The 18,316-nt window shown below is 39.9% G+C and overlaps 1 protein-coding gene across 4 annotated transcripts in view; it reads left to right on the top strand.

Annotated features, from left to right (window-relative positions):
- The window catches only part of CASR (calcium sensing receptor), a 78,442-nt gene extending 62,594 nt beyond the window's left edge, over positions 1-15,848 (top strand). For 3 of the 4 annotated variants that reach the window (XM_047735332.1, XM_047735338.1, XM_047735345.1), the window contains exons 5-7: positions 7,900-8,130; positions 11,480-11,603; positions 12,927-15,848. In XM_047735332.1, the coding sequence (XP_047591288.1) occupies positions 7,900-8,130; positions 11,480-11,603; positions 12,927-14,443 (1,872 nt within the window). In that variant the 3' untranslated portion in view covers positions 14,444-15,848. The remainder of the gene's footprint in view (positions 1-7,899; positions 8,131-11,479; positions 11,604-12,926) is intronic. The other variant, XM_047735354.1, reaches the window with a different exon arrangement.
- The last annotated feature ends 2,468 nt before the right edge of the window (positions 15,849-18,316 follow it).

Genomic DNA, 18,316 nt, shown 5'->3' with positions numbered 1-18,316 from the left:
TTTTAAGAGTATAAAAAAAGAGTACAAACAGGATTATTGATACATGAAGATACAGAAACAATTAAATTTTATTCTTATTTTTAATTGACACAGGCGTCCTAAGAATCGGGAACAATTTTTTAGCCATTTTATTCTTATTTTTAATTGACACAGGCGTCCTAAGAATCGGGAACAATTTTTTAGTCTGATTTGTACCAATGAATCTCCTTAAAAGGAGAAAAGACACTTTTTAAAAAAATCCATTTTCGCATTTTCTTTTAAATTTTTAAAGGGGGGGTTGTCCTTCCTGCAATTAGTTTGAATTAATTTACCACAGCTAATTGAATAATTCTGTTTCTCTCTCTATTAAGGGACTGCCAGTCCTACATTTTAGGTGTTGGCCGCTCCCTTCACCTTCTGGCATACTCTGTCATCAATCTTACATGGAACAGTTGTTTGGGGGACTTACCCTTTTTTAAAATCCAGGATGTTTTTCTTTTTAATTCAGAATGTATGAACTTAAGTTACAGCTATATCTCAAAGGGAAAAATTGTGTTGGTTTTTAATCCTATAGTATAATTTTAAGTATTTTGCTCTTAAAAACAAGTTTAAGTTACAACTGTTTATATAAAAGCCTTAATTTTTATGGTCTTCAATGAAGTTTTTCAAAAAGTGAATCCTAAGTCTTTTCACCTTATTTGAAAGTCCTTTTGTTTGCTTATTTGTTTTTGTTTGTATATAGAACTTAGAACTTTATCTTTTCAGTCTGAATCAGCAGAATTCAGCCAACTGTACTGGCTAGAACCTCCATTCTATAGCTACAATGTATAGCCACAGTGAGAATGCACATTCTTGTTTTGATCCTGATCTTAGAGGAAAAACATTCATTCTCTCACCACTAAGCATAATGTTAACTGCAGGTTTTTCATAGATGTCCTTTATAGGATTCAAAAAGCTCCTTTTTACTCCTAGATTATGGAGAGTGTTTATCAGGAATAGAGATTGGATGTTATCAACTTCTTTTTCTATATTTATTGAGATGATCAGATGGTTTCCCTTTTGTAGTATGTTAATATAGTCAAATGTTAAACCAACCTTGCATTCCTATGATAAACTCTACTTGGTCACAGTGTATTTTCCTTTTTGCAGATAGTTAACATTTGGTTAAGAAATTTTGCTTCTACATTCATGAGAGATATTGGTCAATAGTTTTATTTTTGAGTACTATCTTTATCTGGTTTTGGTATCTGAGTAATACTGGCTTCAAAGAATGAGTTAGCAAGTACTGCCTCCTTTTCAATGTTCTGAAAGAGTTTCTGTGGAATTGGTATTACTTCTTCCTGAAATATGCGGCAAAATTCATCAGCGAAGCCAGCTTGGGCCAATTTTCTTTGTGGGAAAAATTCTGAACTGTAAATTCAATTTCTTTCAAACTTATAATGCTGGGGCACTTGGCTGGCTCAGTCAGTTAAGCGTCTGACTCTTGATTTTGTCTCAGGTCATGATCTCAGGGTCATGAGATAAGCCCTGTTTTAGGATCTCATTAGGTGTGGATCCTGCTTAAATTCTTTCTCTCCCCCCCTCTCTCTGTCCCTCCCCCACAGCTCTCCATGTACACATGCATACTCGCTCTCTCTCCTAAAAAAAACAACACTTATAGGGCTATTCTGGTTACCTCTGAAGACAGCTTTGATAGTTTGTGTCTTCCAAAGACTGTATCTCAATTGTTAAATATATTCACATAAATTTATTTAGATTATTGTGATGAAATTGTTATTAATATTCTCAGACTATCTGCAAGATCTTTAGTGCTCTCACTCCTCTCATTATTTTTTTGGAATTATGCATCTTCTCCTTTTTTTCTGATCTATCTGTGTAGAGATCAACTGATTTTACAGATCTTCCAAAGAACCAGTTTATGTTTTAGTGACTTTCTCTCTATTTTCCTGTTTTCTGTTTCACTGATTTTTGCTCTGATCTTTATTATTCCCTTTTTCCTGCTTTATTTGAATTTACCTTGCTTTTCTTTTTCTAGTTTCTTAACTTGGAAAGTGGGTCACTGTTTTGAGACCCTTCTTCTCTTCTAACATAGTAATTTTAGTGTTACAAATTCCCTCTAAATGTTGCATTAGCTGTAGCCTCCCCCCAATTTTTATACACTATGTTTTCATTTTCATTTAATTCAAAAATATATTCTAACTTTCCTTTCATTCCTTCTCAAATGCATAGGTTATTTAGAAGAGTGTTACTGGTATCTGAGTATCTAGATTTTCCAAATATCTTTCTGTTGTTCATTTCTAATTTAAATCCTCTGGAGTAAAAAAATATACTTGGTTTGAATATTTTTAAATTTATGGAAACTTGCTTTATGATCCAGAATATGGTTTATCTTGGTAAATACTCTATGTGCCCTTAAAAAGAGTGTGTATTCTACTGTTATTGGCTTCAGTGTTCTATAAATCTCAATTAGATCAAGTCTGTTGATCAAGTATTATTCAAGTCTTTTACATCCTTATTGATTTTCTACCTACTTGCTCTTTTAACTAATACAGAAACTATGTTGACCTTTTCTTATTTATCCTCAGACTAGTGAAAACCTCATCATGGTTTGACATTACCTGACAAATGCAACAGTATTAGTTTAATACCCATACTATTAACCAAACATTCAACAGACATAGTTTGAGTATCCATTAAAATTCAGGCCCTCTACAAAACACTGGGGATAGAGAAAGGAATAAATCTTCTTTAGAGGAAATGTGTCTAATCTTAGGTATAAAATGTCTAGCCACAAAAATTCTGGATGCTTCCTTTTCTGGATAAGATGTTTGTACTGCTCTTACCTTCTGCCTACCATTTTTTCCCTGTTCCATTTGAGGTTAGAATTGCAATGTCTCATTAGTAAATTCTCAACATCAAGTATGCTCAAGGTTACCTTGTTGTCAAGGTCTCCACCTGCTGCTAGATACCAGCTCCACTGGGAAAGTCATATTTGGATATGTGAAATCCCTTCTGATACATCCTCTTTTAAACAGCTTTTTAAAGATATAATTCACATAACATACAGTTCACCTATTAAAGTGGTTTTTAATATATCTGCAGAGTTGTACAACCATAACCATAATCAATTTAGAACATTTTCACCACATTAAAAAAAAACTTCATATCTTTAGCTATCACTCCAACCCTTCACTCCCCCATTAGTAAATAACAACAAATCTACTTTCTGTCTCTATATATTTGGATATTTCTGGACACTTCATATAAATGGAATCATAAAATATGTGGTCTGTGTGACTGACTTCTCCCACTTATCATGTTTTCAAGGTTCATCCATGTTGTAGCATATATTAGTACTTCATTCCTTTTTATGGCTGAATAGTATACCATTATATGGATATAATAATTTGTCCATTAATCCAACTGAAGGACATTTAGCTTGTTTCCACTTTTTGATTATTATGAATAGTGCTACTATAAACAATTGTGTTCAAGTTTTTTTTAATTCAATTATCCAACATATAGCACATCATCATTTTCAGATGTAGTGTTCAATGATTCATCGCTTGCATATAACACCTAGTGCTCATCACATTCCATGCCCTTCTTAATGCCCACCACCCAATTCTCCTACCACAACCCTCAGCTGGTTTCTCAGGGTCAAGAGTCTCTCATAGTTTCTCTCTCTCTGGTTTCTTCTCATTCAATTTTCCCTCCCTTCCCCTCTGATCCTCTGCATGATTTCTTATATTCTGCATATGAGTGAAACCATATGAATATTGTCATCCTTTGACTTATTTCACTTAGCATTTAATAGCCTGCAGTTCCATCCACATCAGTGTAAATGGTAGGTATTCATCCTTTCTGATGGCTGAGTAATATTCCATTGCATATATAAATTACATCTGTTCATCTGTTGAAGGACATCTTGGCTCCTTCTGTAGTTTGACTATTGTGGACATTGCTACTATGAACATTGGGGTGCAGGTACCCTTCAGAACACTGCATCTGTATCTTTGGGGTAAGTACTAAGTAATTCAATTGCTGGGTTATAGGCTAGTTCTATTTTTAACTTCTTGAGGAACCTCCATACTGTTTTCCAGAGTGGCTATATTAGCTTGCACTCCCACCAACAGTGTAAGGGGGTTCCCCTTTATCCACATCCTCACCAACATTTGTTGTTTCCTGTCTTGTTCATTCTAACTTAATGGCTAACACTAGTTAGCCATTCTAACTGGTTTAAGGTGGTATCTCATTGTGGTTTTAATTTGTATTTCTGATGACAAGAGATGTGGAGCATTTTTCCATGTGTCTATTGGCAATTTGTATGTCTTCTTTGGAAGAATGTCTGTTCGTGTCTTCTGCTCATTTCTTGATTGGGTTATTTGGGTTTTTCTGGGTGTTGAGTTTGATAAGTTCTTATAGATCTTGGATTCCAGCTCTTTATCTGATATGTCACTTGCAAATATCTTCTCTCATTCCATAGGTTGCCTTTTAGTTTTGTTGACTGCTTCCTTTACTGTGCAGAAGTTTTTATCTTGATAATGTTCATCAGTGAACCCAATAGTTCATTTTTGCTTTTGTTCCCCTTGTCTTTAGAGATGTGTCTTGCAAGAAGTTGCTGCAGCTGAGTTCAAGTTTTTGTGTGGATATAGGTTTTCATTTTTCTAGGGATGGCACATAAGAGTAGAATTTCTGGGTTGAGTGGTAACTCTATTTTTAACTTTTTGAAGAAGTGTCAGAATGTTTTCCAAAGTGTCTGCACCATTTTACATCCCCACCAGCAGTGTATGGAGGATTCTGATTTCTCTACATTCTCATCAACCCATTATTATCTAGTCCTATGCCTTTTATTATGAAATCTAGCCTCTGTGCCTTAGCTCCTCTTTACCTATCTACTTTATTTCCCTTTGTTCTCTAGCACATACACAAATTTTAAGAAGCTGGTTTCTTTATTGCCCCCATACCACTTCATATTTATTGCTAACTTGATCTTTGTCCATGCCTTTCCCACTGTTCTTAACACCATCCTTCCTTCTGTCCTCTGCCAATCCAAATTTCTACCATGCCTCAAGCCTGCATTGAGATTTTTAGTAGCCCTTTTTAATTTCCATCTCTCCTGAATATAACTGTATTTAGAGCTGATACCCCATAAGTTAGAGCTTAACTATATTTTATCTCACATGGTTTGTTATTTCTTCCAATATTTATGTCTTATTCCTTATCTCTCTAACCCATTTGTAAACTCCAAGAGGACTATATTACTAAGCCTTATACTACTGCAGCCTAGTTCAGAACACATAGTAGATACACTATAAATATTTATTGTTGATTCATCCTAACAGCATACAAATCTCCCCTTATATTTAAAATGAGGTTTTTAGTGGAAACTTTAAGAAAATGGTTTTTTATTAGCTCCTTCTTCATTCAAATTAAGATTATGGTAGAAATCTCCATCCCAGGCCAATAGAAATGCAAAAGGGTTATAGCCAGTGATGATCTTTGAGTCAGTTTTCTGCCCAATTTGACCAATGTAGAAGAAAACCATTTAATTATAAAATGATTGTCCCTGTTCCTTTTCCTATTCACCCACTGACGCCTGGAGAGTTTCACTGCAGAGAACCTAGAGACAGAAAAAAGGATAAAGGCAGCTTGATGACTGGCATAATTGAGAACCAAGGAATTAAACCTGAATAGAGAGTAAATTTATACTAAATACTCTAGCTTTACCACTACATATGTTTTTAAGATTATTCTTCAAATAAGAGTGATGCTTTTTAAAAAATATATTTAATGAGGAAATATTACTGACAAATACTTGCCGTGGACCCTCTAAACAATTTATATTGGAGGCAGGATGATGTGGTAGGAAAAGCTCATATTTCAATCATAGCTCAAGAACTTCCTAGCTTCTGACTGGCAAGTTTCTTGACCTCTCTATGCCTGTTTCCTCATCTATAAGATAAAGATAATAATAGAGTTGTTGTGAAGATTAAAAGAGATATTGTGTAAAGCATTAGTACAGTGCCTGACACATAGGAAGTATAAACAAGAGGTAGTTCCCTGCTTCTCCACTCTTTTCATCTCCTTTTACACACAACAGAGCAAAGACAGAGTTAGCACAATTGTGGAAATGACCACGAACCCTGTACAATTAGGATAAAACCCTTGCACTGAAAAGTAATGGTGGGTATGTGGGATGAAAGTATAGGTTTTGGAAGCTACTTAGAGAAGTTTGAAGCATATTTCATCTGAGACATGAGAGATCCCCAGCAGGTTGTGGGAAGAGAATGATTGTGGAATGGAGACAGATATACTGACCATGTCAGAAAGGTTCCAGGGTGGGTGGGAGGAATGAGGTTCTAAGTGCTGCAAAAGAGGGTCAGCCTCACAGAGTAGAAGGACTGTATATTCCTCTCAGGGGAAGAAAGCTGTGTCAGGACAGGGTTGTGTTGGGGTAGAGACAAAAGTGACACCACAGACACCACTCTTTATAGGAGACCAGATCATTCCAAGAGCAAGGAGGAAAAAGAAGGAGAGCTGAACGTATAAAAAAGGAGCAAATCTGGGGTACCTCTCTGCAGACAGGATTAAGAGCTCAGTAAAAATGAAAGAAAAAATATAAGATTGATGACCATTGAGGAAAGCTCTGGAGAACACAGGTGGTATGAATCCTTAGTAGGATTCATTCTCCATCTTTTTGAGGATAGCTAAGCAGTTCTGGATGCAGAACAGAAGAACAGGTAGCAAGGAGTGAGGTACCCCCTTTCCTCCATAGGTCTGGACAATAGTCAGGGCAGCCAGAGTCTAGCAGGACAGCAATGAGGACACTAAAGGAGTAAATCACACAGAGAAGGTTAGGTGAGGCACCCAGGGTGCTATGTTTGTGTGCATATGTGGTCTGCCATAGACTCTGTCCCCAGACTTGTCCCAGAGTTGTTTTGAGAAAATTCAGGTAACTCCTTTCCCCGTTTAATTTTCCTTATAATAAGTGTTTATTTGAAAATAATCTCATTACCAATGTATTAAAAAGCAGTGTCAACTTTGGAATGGAATGGAACATTAAAGCAGCCCTCAAGTAGTAGAACACTCAAGGTCTAGCTCAATCAGCTCAGTTTGTCATGCACATTAATATGGATAATGGGTGCTAGGCCCCAGTCAGACTATCCACTAGACAAATACAACCCAAAATTTTTTCCCAGTGTCAAATTAGATGCTGGTTTTTATGAAAAAAGGGAGAAGTGCCTCTAGATGTACTTCTGGGACCACCAAACCACAGAATAGAAGTCCATACCAAGGGTTGTAGAGACCCTTAGAAGAAGTCCATACCAAGGTTTGTAGAGACCCTGTAGCCTCTCTGGCCCAGCACTCTCCTTACAAAAGTGAAGAAACATGCTCAGAGTTAGAGAATGATAAAGCCCATGACTTGTGAGGTGCAACAGAAGCAAGCATCCCTACATTCATAAGCAGGACTGTGTCTTAATCTCTCTTGGTGGCTCAGTGACCCCTGGCATGTCCTACATGAAAGGGGCTGAGTGTCCACTGCCTCCTCCAAGCCATGTCAGGGGCATATGGGAAGCAAAGCCAGAAGCCGAATGATGCTACAACAGAGCACAGCTGTTAAGAACGCAGGCTTTGCACCATTTGCTAACTGTGTGACCCTAAACAAGATACTTCCATTTCTATGCCTCACTTTCCCCATCAAAAAAATGGGGGTGACAGTACTATTTGCCTGACTTCAAGAAAGTGTTTCCTACCCCAGTTACAATTTGAATACCAAGTAAAGCCCATGGCTTACCAGGGCTGTTGCTAACACATATAAGTACCTTAGTGTAAATTAGAAAAAGTGTCTCTTCCCAAAATATTTAACCATACATGGCAGCCTTGTGGCTTGTACTCAGAATCTTCATTCCTCTTTAGGTCCTGAAGCACCTACGGCACCTAAACTTTACCAACAATATGGGGGAGCAAGTGACTTTCGATGAATGTGGTGACCTGATGGGGAACTATTCCATCATCAACTGGCACCTCTCCCCAGAGGATGGTTCCATAGTGTTTAAGGAAGTCGGCTATTACAACGTCTATGCCAAGAAAGGAGAAAGACTCTTCATCAATGAGGAGAAAATCCTGTGGAGTGGGTTCTCCAGGGAGGTATGTGCTCTCCATCAGAACAACAGATGGCTCTACCATGGGCAGGAAATTGTGCTTGGCCTTGGGGGGAAGAGGGTTGGGCTTCACCACTGGACTTGAAAAATGGTAAGTCCACTTCCTTCAACTCACTAACTGTGCACTGCCAAGGTTCTCTGTGAAATCTATCAGTGTCTAGTACACTAAAGAGGAGAATCCTCAGAACCTGAGCCCCATACCTACTATATTGGAAAATTTGTTATTCTTTATAGATCTGACTCCTTGGCTAAATAGCTAACAATTTTCTTGCCTAAAACTTTCCCCAACTAGAGCAAAATATTTAAGCAAATATAAACATCATTCAAGGCAGAGCCTGGACTATTCAGAGTTAGTTCCCTGTCATCCAAATAGCTCAAGACGGACTTATAAATCAAAAGGACCATTTCTTAGAAGATATATGGGTTGGTGACTTGGGAAAGAGAAAATCTCTGAGAGTACTGTGTTACTATGTTTGAGAGTGCTAATGTGTACCATCCTTCACTATTTCTTTTCCTTTCTTTCCCTCCTCAGGGTCCCAGGAAACTTAGAAATCCTCAGGTCCAATACTGCCCTTTCTATCCCTCTTTCATTAGAAGATAATGCCAATCATCTTCTATTTGAGTTTTTTAACAAAAACTTCTTGTCAAACCAGTTATTTCTTTTCTGTTAGAACAAAAAAAAAATTATTTTATTGTTTTCCCTGTGTTTAACTTTCTAAGATGTTTCCAAACCAGGCAGAGAGGTGGGAAGAGAAGGGAAGAGTCTTATTAAAGAGACACTTTGAGGGGCGCCTGGGTGGCTCAGTGGGTTAAGCCGCTGCCTTCGGCTCAGGTCATGATCTCGGAGTCCTGGGATCGAGTCCCGCATCGGGCTCTCTGCTCAGCAGGGAGCCTGCTTCCTCCTCTCTCTCTGCCTGCCTCTCTGCCTGCTTGTGATCTCTCTCTGTCAAATAAATAAATAAAATCTTAAAAAAAAAAAAAAAGAGACACTTTGAAAATAGCATGAGCTCTTCCATGTTATCTGACATGATCATATGGAATGAGGCAGAAGTAGAGCTTCTGAAATGGTGAAGCAACAAATTAGACAAAACTGTCAAAAACAACCATTTAAGGATCTGGCAGTCAACCAAAATCAAACAAAAGGTGAAGTGTCTTTTTAAGAAACACTAACGAAATTCCGATATGAGAAGTCTAGCATTTTAGTTTTGGGCAGCTCCCCAATTATTTCTAACAATCTGGTTGCTGTTTCTTTTAAGTTTTCTATGTGGACAATCATATCATCTGCAAATAATAAGTTTTATTGAGTTATTTCCAATATTTATGCCCTTATTTTTCTTGTCTTATTCCACTAGCTATGAACTCCACAATGTTTAATAATAGTGGTGATAGCGGGCATTCTTGTTTTAAAAGAAATGCTTCTAATATTTTCTCATATAGAATGATGTTTACCTAAGAATTTTCTATATTACCCTTTACAAGTTAAAGATGTTTTTTCCTAACTCCTTTCTCAGTTAAGTTTCTAATCATGAGTTCATGTTGAATTTCATCAAATGTTTTTTTCTTCATCTATTGATGATCATATGATTTTTCTGCATTAACTTATTAAGGCAGGGGATGACATTTATAGATTTTTCTAATTATAAACTTGTTTGCATTCCTGGCATAAACCCAACATGATCATGATATATATTGTTTCTTATGTCCTTTGAGTTTGTTAATTGTTTTGGTACTTTTCATCTTTTTTCAAGTGGTGAAAAACAGTTACATTCTTTCCAGATCCTTTCAGATTCCTTATACTTAGTATATAGCTCCAGACTTCTGTGTATTTTTTCCTTCCAATAACCAGAACTCACCACTCTTTTTCAGGAGACAACCAGCAGGCTAATGGAACCCACTTTGCCCACAGGCTCAGAGAGGTAGAAGAGCCTAGGAATTTACATTTCCCTAAGAGGACCCTTAAAAATGAGTGGTGTGGAAGTATGAAAGCCCTGGCTCCCTTTTCCTCAGGTCAGGAGAGCTCTGAGGAATAATTTAGAGTCCAGGTTTCTCCTGTGGGATCAGGCAGAAGCTAATCTTTGAGGGTCTTTGCTCAAGATCACACCCTTGTTGTCTTCTTCCCTTCTGTGTCTGACTTGCTCCATTCTCTTCCTGGTTCCCTTGAGAGAACTTTCTTTATAAACTACTTGTACACAGATTCTCAACTCAGGTATGCTTCTGAAGACAAAGTAGTGAGATGAGCCTGTAATTTCTTTTTTTTTTTTTTTTTGTTTTCATACTGCTCTTGTCCAGTTTTGGAATCAGGGTTACACTGCCCTTATAAGAATGAGTTAGATGTTCCTTTTTTTTTTTTTTTTTAAACCTTTGGTAGAGTTTATGTAAGATTAAATTCATCTGTTCCTTGAAAGTTTAGTGTTATTTGCCTGTGGTAAACATAGAAACCGAGTGATCATCTCGGTTATGAATATGTGGTGGGGGAGGAAGCAAGGGGTAGAGGAAACCATACAGTTAGGTGTAGGTTATTGTTCTGGTCCAAGCTTTTGTTTTGGGTGGTAATCATTAAAAATGACTAAAAGAGATTGAAACATGAATAAATAATGATGGGGAAAAAAAACAAGGATTATGATCAATCAAATTCCATGCACCCTTAGTCCACTAGGGAAATAAACAAATAAATAAAATCTCTGTTACCTGAAATTAATATAGCTATTGCAGTTTTTTTTTTGGTTAGTAATTGCCTGACATATCTTTCTGATCCATTTACTTTTGACCCCTCTATGCCTGTCCTGCCTTCCTTGCTGAATGGTTACAAGTATCTCATAAGTCTCCCTATAAAGCCTAAAGTAAAATTGCAGGAATTACAATTCACTACAAAATTCAAAGTCTCATTTTCAAACAAATTTCTCATCTCAGCATCTCCCCTTGTAATTGTCCTATTGTGTGTAGGTCCATATCCCTGTATCTTTTAGTTTGTCTTAAACTACTGTTTCCATGGAAAGTAAACAGGTGTCCCATTCTGAGACTTGGAGGGAATGGAACAGGGGATTATTTAAAGTGGATTTTGGTCACTGTGTGGAGTCTCAACAACTAATCTTTCCAGAATCCCATGAGTGAGTGAGTGTGTGTGTGTGCACATGTGCAGGCACTTGCCCATGGACATCTCTCCTTTTCATAGATAACAGGAACAAGGGTCTCTGGGGCTTCCTCTGTCTGGAATGGGCCTGAAGTCTGTTGTAGTGGTCCTTGTGCACAAACTCCTCCCCTGTACTTACGTCAAAGGAGCTGTGAACCTGATCCCACAGCTGCAGCCCTTTACTTTTGTGCTCTCGGTTCTCCAGGTGCCATTTTCCAACTGCAGTCGAGACTGCCTGGCAGGGACCAGGAAAGGAATCATTGAGGGGGAGCCCACTTGCTGCTTTGAGTGTGTGGAGTGTCCTGATGGGGAATATAGCGATGAAACAGGTAAAGGGACATGCCCTCATGGACACCATGCAAAGCTTTGTCCACTTTGGGGCCCTGAGGTCAGTGATGTCCCTGAAAGGGCTACGCTGAGCAGGTACTTAGCACAGTGTCTCAGTGAACAAGGTATGTCTGAAAGTCACATTGGGCCAAGCACTGAGGGGGATAGAAAAGAAATATTAGATGTCTTGTAATACAAAAAAGCTTAAACATCTTTCTTTTACTTTGATACCACTCTTCAACATTGTATTCCTTTTCTTACAGCTCAGGAGCCCTGAACAGACAAAGTTCTGTCTGTTCCAGACTACAGAGTTCATAGGCCATGATATATTGCCTGTTGGGTGTCTGGCATTGCATTTGCTGTCTACTTATGCTTTTCCTGTGCCTCAGTTTCTTCATCTATAACATGGGAAAAATAAGCCCATTTTATAGAGTTTGGGAAATCAAATGAGTTAATGTTAGTTTAGCAAATGGTAAGTTCTAGATAAATATTAAATAAAAACCTTACCTGACATATCGGAGGCACCCTGTAAATATTAACTATAATTATTATTATTGTTATTATTTCATTTCATCCTCACCACAATAATGGGATTATTTTTTCCATTACAGAGATGACTCAGAGATGAAACTGAGACTCAGGGAGGTTAAGGAGCCTCACCAAAGCTACACAGCTAGTAAATGGCAGAGCCAGGATTCTCATCCAAATCTCTGACTGAAAGCCCATGCTCCTTTTACTCCCCAAAACTGCATGCTATTTGAGACATAGGAGAGACTTAATAAATGTCTATTGTCTGAATGAGTCTGCAGTCTCCCTCACTGGAAAGGCATAGATGTGGAGTAAGGAAGGCAAGGTCTTTTGTGTAGGATACTCTCCCTTGCTCTAAGAGGAAGTCTATTCTGACATGTCCACAGAGCCCATCCATATATGCAAAATGAGTCAGGCTGAGTACATATCACTATAGAAAGTTGATGAACTATGCTAGACACCTACTGTGTAGGTAGCCACCTGTCCGGAAAGATGGATCCTTCCCTGCTATAAGCTATCAGCAAGTGGTGCTAAAGAAAACATGTGGCATGACCCCCCACTGTGTATAAAGGAAAAAATAACAGAACTATTATAAATACATGAAATTAAATAAGTATATTATTAAACATAAGTCAGAGTTCAGTGTGTTTGTAATGTAAAAATCACAATTATTTCATCAACAAAGAAAATTTAAAGTGACCACATCCAATAACCTGTATACCCTTACCACCACACTCAAACTCACAAATTACAGTCTATGCCATACAGTATCTAACTCTTTCCTGGAATAATTATAGATGCAAGTGCCTGTGACAAGTGCCCCGATGACTTCTGGTCCAATGAAAACCACACTTCCTGCATTGCCAAAGAGATTGAGTTTCTGTCCTGGACAGAGCCCTTTGGGATTGCACTCACTCTCTTTGCTGTGCTGGGGATTTTCCTGACAGCCTTCGTGCTGGGTGTCTTCATCAAGTTCCGTAACACACCCATCGTCAAGGCCACCAACCGAGAGCTCTCCTACCTCCTCCTCTTCTCCTTGCTCTGCTGCTTCTCTAGCTCCCTGTTCTTCATTGGTGAGCCCCAGGACTGGACATGCCGCCTGCGCCAGCCAGCCTTTGGCATCAGCTTCGTCCTCTGCATATCATGCATCCTGGTGAAAACCAACCGTGTCCTGCTGGTGTTCGAAGCCAAAATCCCCACGAGCTTCCACCGCAAGTGGTGGGGGCTCAACCTGCAGTTCCTGCTGGTCTTCCTCTGCACTTTCATGCAGATTGTCATCTGTGTCATCTGGCTCTATACCGCCCCACCCTCAAGCTACCGCAACCATGAGCTGGAGGATGAGATCATTTTTATCACATGCCATGAGGGCTCACTTATGGCACTGGGCTTCTTGATTGGCTACACCTGCCTGCTGGCTGCCATCTGCTTCTTCTTTGCCTTCAAGTCCCGGAAGCTGCCAGAGAACTTCAATGAAGCCAAGTTCATCACCTTCAGCATGCTCATCTTCTTCATCGTCTGGATCTCCTTCATTCCAGCCTACGCCAGCACCTACGGCAAGTTTGTCTCTGCCGTGGAAGTGATTGCTATCCTAGCAGCCAGCTTTGGCTTGCTGGCCTGCATCTTCTTCAACAAGGTCTACATCATCCTCTTCAAGCCATCCCGTAACACCATTGAGGAGGTGCGCTGCAGCACTGCTGCTCATGCTTTCAAGGTGGCAGCCCGGGCCACACTGCGCCGCAGCAACGTCTCCCGCAAGCGGTCCAGCAGCCTTGGGGGCTCCACGGGCTCCACGCCCTCATCCTCCATCAGCAGCAAGAGCAACAGTGAAGACCCCTTCCCACAACCCGAGAGGCAGAAGCAGCAGCAGCAGCCACTGGCCCTGACCCAGCAAGAGCAGCAGCCACAGCAACCCTTGACCCTCCAGCAGCAGCCACAGCCACAGCCGCAGCCACAGCCCAGGTGCAAGCAGAAGGTCATCTTTGGCAGTGGCACCGTCACCTTCTCACTGAGCTTTGACGAGCCTCAGAAGAGTGCCATGGCTCACAGGAATTCCACGCACCAGAACTCCCTGGAGGCCCAGAGAAGCAACGAGACCCTGAGCAGACACCAGGCATTGCTCCCGCTGCAGTGTGGAGAGACAGACTCAGAACTGACTTCTCAGGAGACAGGCCTGCAAGGGCCTGTGGGTGGGGACCACGGACCAGAGACAGAAGACCCCGAGGAGATGTCCCCGGCACTTGTAGTGTCCAGTTCACAAAGCTTTGTCATCAGCAGTGGAGGCAGCACTGTCACAGAAAACATACTGCATTCATAAAATGGAAGAAGGTGTCCAGTCAGGAAGGATCCAGAGGGGCTTCCTGGGAACACATTCTCTGACAGGAACGAGGAATCACCCCAGACTCCTTTCTTTTGTGGAAGGAGGAATAAAACACACCAAACACCTCAAACTCTGTCGAACTGTTTGAAATAACAGTGAATTGACTCATGTTCCCTTTAAAATTAAAAAAAGAAGAGGAGCCACGTGACTCTGTGGTTGGATATGTCAGAGAGAACACCATAATCAGATTTGCTCTTCACGTCTCTTCTCTGCTCTTGTCCTCTGTTCTATCACACCCAAAAGCCGAGAGATGAAACAAAGGCTGTAAACAACCCACCTATTCCCTTCTATTTTCCTTAACACTGAAATGCCTACTCTGAACATTGTAGACACCCTGGCCCAAAGACAAAAGTGTGCAGAGTGACAAAACATCAGGCTGGCCACCATTAAATTTAAGAGTCTGAAAGACAGAACGTCACCAGTGCTATCCAGCACCTCGACAATGGGAAGAACTTCAAATGTTCAAAACCATAAGGTGACCATGTCCCCTCTTATTTATGAAAACTGTAAGATATTTGGTCTCCTACTTGCTGCTGCTATCATGTAACATCTAGAAGGTTAGCATCCCTCCTGTATGAACTGCATTTGGTCAAGAATATGATAATGATGCCATGTTTAGATTCCAGGATCACAAGAATCACCTCAGATTGCTGGGAAGGGACTGCATGAATCCAATGAGCTGTATCTGTAATTAATATTCCTAACATCTAGTTTTATCTTTAAGAAAATGCTTCTGTTATAATAGTTCATGGACAATATAAACTGAAAAAAAAAGTCACAGTCTGGTTAATAAAAGGCAGTATTATTGAGCTCCTTGCCCACCCTTGCCCACCCCACCACCTTCACCTCCATGAGCTAAGACCAAGTGAGTCCCAGGGATCCAGAAATTCCCCCCATCCTGCCCCCAAGGCTTTCTGAAGCCGGATCCACACCTGACCCTGTGGAGAATAAGCTTCCAATCATTAGCCTCTACCAGTTGCTGGGGTAAGAAAGTGTGATTCCAAGAGATCTCTCATAGAACCTTAGCCTGGCACTCCCCCTCCACACACACCAAATACCATACCTGTATCCCCTCCAGAAATGGGGATCTGCCTATGGGTGGTTAAAGTGATTGAATGGCACAGCTTCTTCTGAGCATTCAGACTCTGGAGCCAGAGAGACCTGGGTTCAAGCCAGTCACAAGTTGGGTGACCACAGGCAGGGAACCTTAATCTCACTAAGCCCCAATTTCTTTGTCTCTAAAATAAAGGTAATAATCATTCTTTCCCCACAGAGCGCTTATGTGAATTAAATGAGATAATGTATGTAAAGTACTTTAGCATGGTGCCTAGCACATAATAAACACTCAATAAATATTAGTTAATATTATTACTGATATCGCAATTATTTTTTTCACTTGCTTAGAATATAAAACAAACTTTGTTTTACCATTCAGATTTTAATGACAAGTCCACTGATGACAAAAACTTCCTTCATAATAACCCCCAAGAATTCTGGGACCTGGTTCAAGGGATTGGGTCAGTCCTAGCAACACTGGCTCTGGGTGGCAAAGCCAAAAAGTCAGTCAGACCCCCAGAGGTCCCCATGCTCTGCTTCTCTGGTTCCAGCACCAAGGGAAGACTGTCACCAGTTTGGCAGTAGTTTCTTAGCTCACTCTACATGCTGCTCTTAAGGAAAGCCAAAACATAGCAACTAAATCTATGTGAGGCCTCAACTTCACAGCTCTTGAAGACTTCTTCCTCTGACACATTCTAGGGCACCGTGTGGGTGCGTGTCTGGAACATGTTGGTGAGGTATCTGCTCCCCAAGCCAGGAAGGGCACCAGCCACAGTCCCCATCTGCTGCTCCTGCCCTCATCATACCACTGAGCAAGGCACAGAGCTGCGTGAAGATTTACATTTAACATTTTACTTCACCTTAAAACAAAAACAAAAACAAACAAACAAAGGTAACTGAAAAGTTTGAGGGCTTGGCTTTTATGGATCAAAATAGCCATGGAGAAACACACTTTGCTGTGCAAAATGTCACCCCTTCATCCTTCAACATGCAGCTCACCCATGTTGCTGATCTGGAGGGGGCTCATCAAGAAAACATGCAACATTTACATTAAGCTCCATTTCACCAAGTGCTTACAAATAAAACTATTTCCCAATATTCTTGTCAGAATGGCAGACTCGACATCATTGTCCTCATTTACATGCTGCAGGCACAACTCTCAGACAAAATCAGTGGGGTAAAACATGAACTTTATTTTTCTGTAACAACCTAGTTTCTATCTCAAATTCCCATTCAGCCTAGTGACAGCCCAATTTATCTTAATTAAATTGGGGTTTTCTCAGTAACTTCAGAGTTTTCTGAATCAATTCAGAGGCCTCCCCCTTCCATGAGAAGTTTGCTATCATTGCAAAGAATGAGGAGGGGTCAGGAATACAAGAAGTACAGGTTTGGATGAGTCACGGAACAAAGGTGAATTCCAAGGACAGAGAGAAGAATTTTAGCCTTGAGAGGAGCTGCTCAGCTAATGGTATAAGTGGAGAACAATTAGAAAAGACCAAATAGGGGCAGGAGACTGGGTAGAACAAGCAGAAAGTGTATTCAGGGACTAGCGGGACAACTGTGACCCAGGCATCAAGTGGGCAAGGGGTACCACCTCCTGTGCTGAAATGACCACCATATTTGTCCCCTCCCCTGAATCATGCACAAGAGTGGGGAGAGTTTGGATGGAGGTAAGGATACCTGTGTATAACAAGAGCTGAATTAGAGGAAGCGGGTGGGGGAGCAATAGAAATTATTACCAGCAATCTCCCTCTGAAACTGGGGCATTAGCTACCTGGATAACTACCTAGAGTAGGAGGCTAGAACTAATACAACAATTAACTCTACGACTGATTTCCCAGCAGATGGAGTGCAAATATTTGTGAGTATAATGGATCAAAGCCCAAGAATAACCCTCAGGGTTGGAACAGGATTTGATCCCTGATAGAATTATCAGGAAGCGTTTCTGGAAGAATGTGATTCTTGACATCAACCCAAAGATGTGGTTATTGCTCAAAATCTCCCAATTTTCTTTAAATGTTTTGTTTCTATCTGACCTATAAAAATATTCAGATGTTTTTAGACATTGCTGCTTGTGGTGGACCGATCATTTCTACCTCTTTAGAATTATCTATAGTTCTCAAGTTTTGTATATTAAGCACAAAATTGTATCAGAAAAATTAAGAAAAGAATTTAAAATTGCCATGAGTGAAGTTTAAAGCAGATAAGCAAACTATATTAGATAAGAATTATCCAATTAGGTCAATTTCCACCCTATAAAGTTTTGCTCAAGCTATAATTAGTTCAAGGACTCTTCAGGACTATTTTTTTTAAATCATTTTTTAAATTTATTTTCAGCGTAACAGTATTCATTGTTTTTGTACCACACCCAGTGCTCCATGCAATCTGTGCCCTCTCTAATACCCACCACCTGGTTCCCCCAACCTCCCACCCCCCCACCTCTTCAAATCCTTCAGATTGTTTTTCAGAGTCCATAGTCTCTCATTGTCAGGACTATTTTTAGTTAAGTCATGAATTATTGTTTTTTATTGTTAGTCATGAATAGGTCGAGTACTGGAGTAGTGAAACAGCAGGAGTGGAATTCTAAACAGCGTTACAGATAAACTATATATGTCCTTAGGCAAAGTATCCAATTCATTTGTCTCAGTTTCTTATGTAAAGAGGATACAATATTACCTGCCATAATTGTTTATTTGGCAAATAAAATAACTGACATAAAAGTATCCCTCCCCCCTTCAGGAGTATAGGAAAAAG

This window comes from Lutra lutra, chromosome 1, assembly GCF_902655055.1.
Source record: "Lutra lutra chromosome 1, mLutLut1.2, whole genome shotgun sequence".
NCBI classification, from domain to species: Eukaryota; Metazoa; Chordata; class Mammalia; order Carnivora; family Mustelidae; genus Lutra; species Lutra lutra.
The sequence above is the reverse complement of the archived record's forward strand: the minus strand, read 5'-3'. Positions and strand labels throughout refer to the sequence as shown.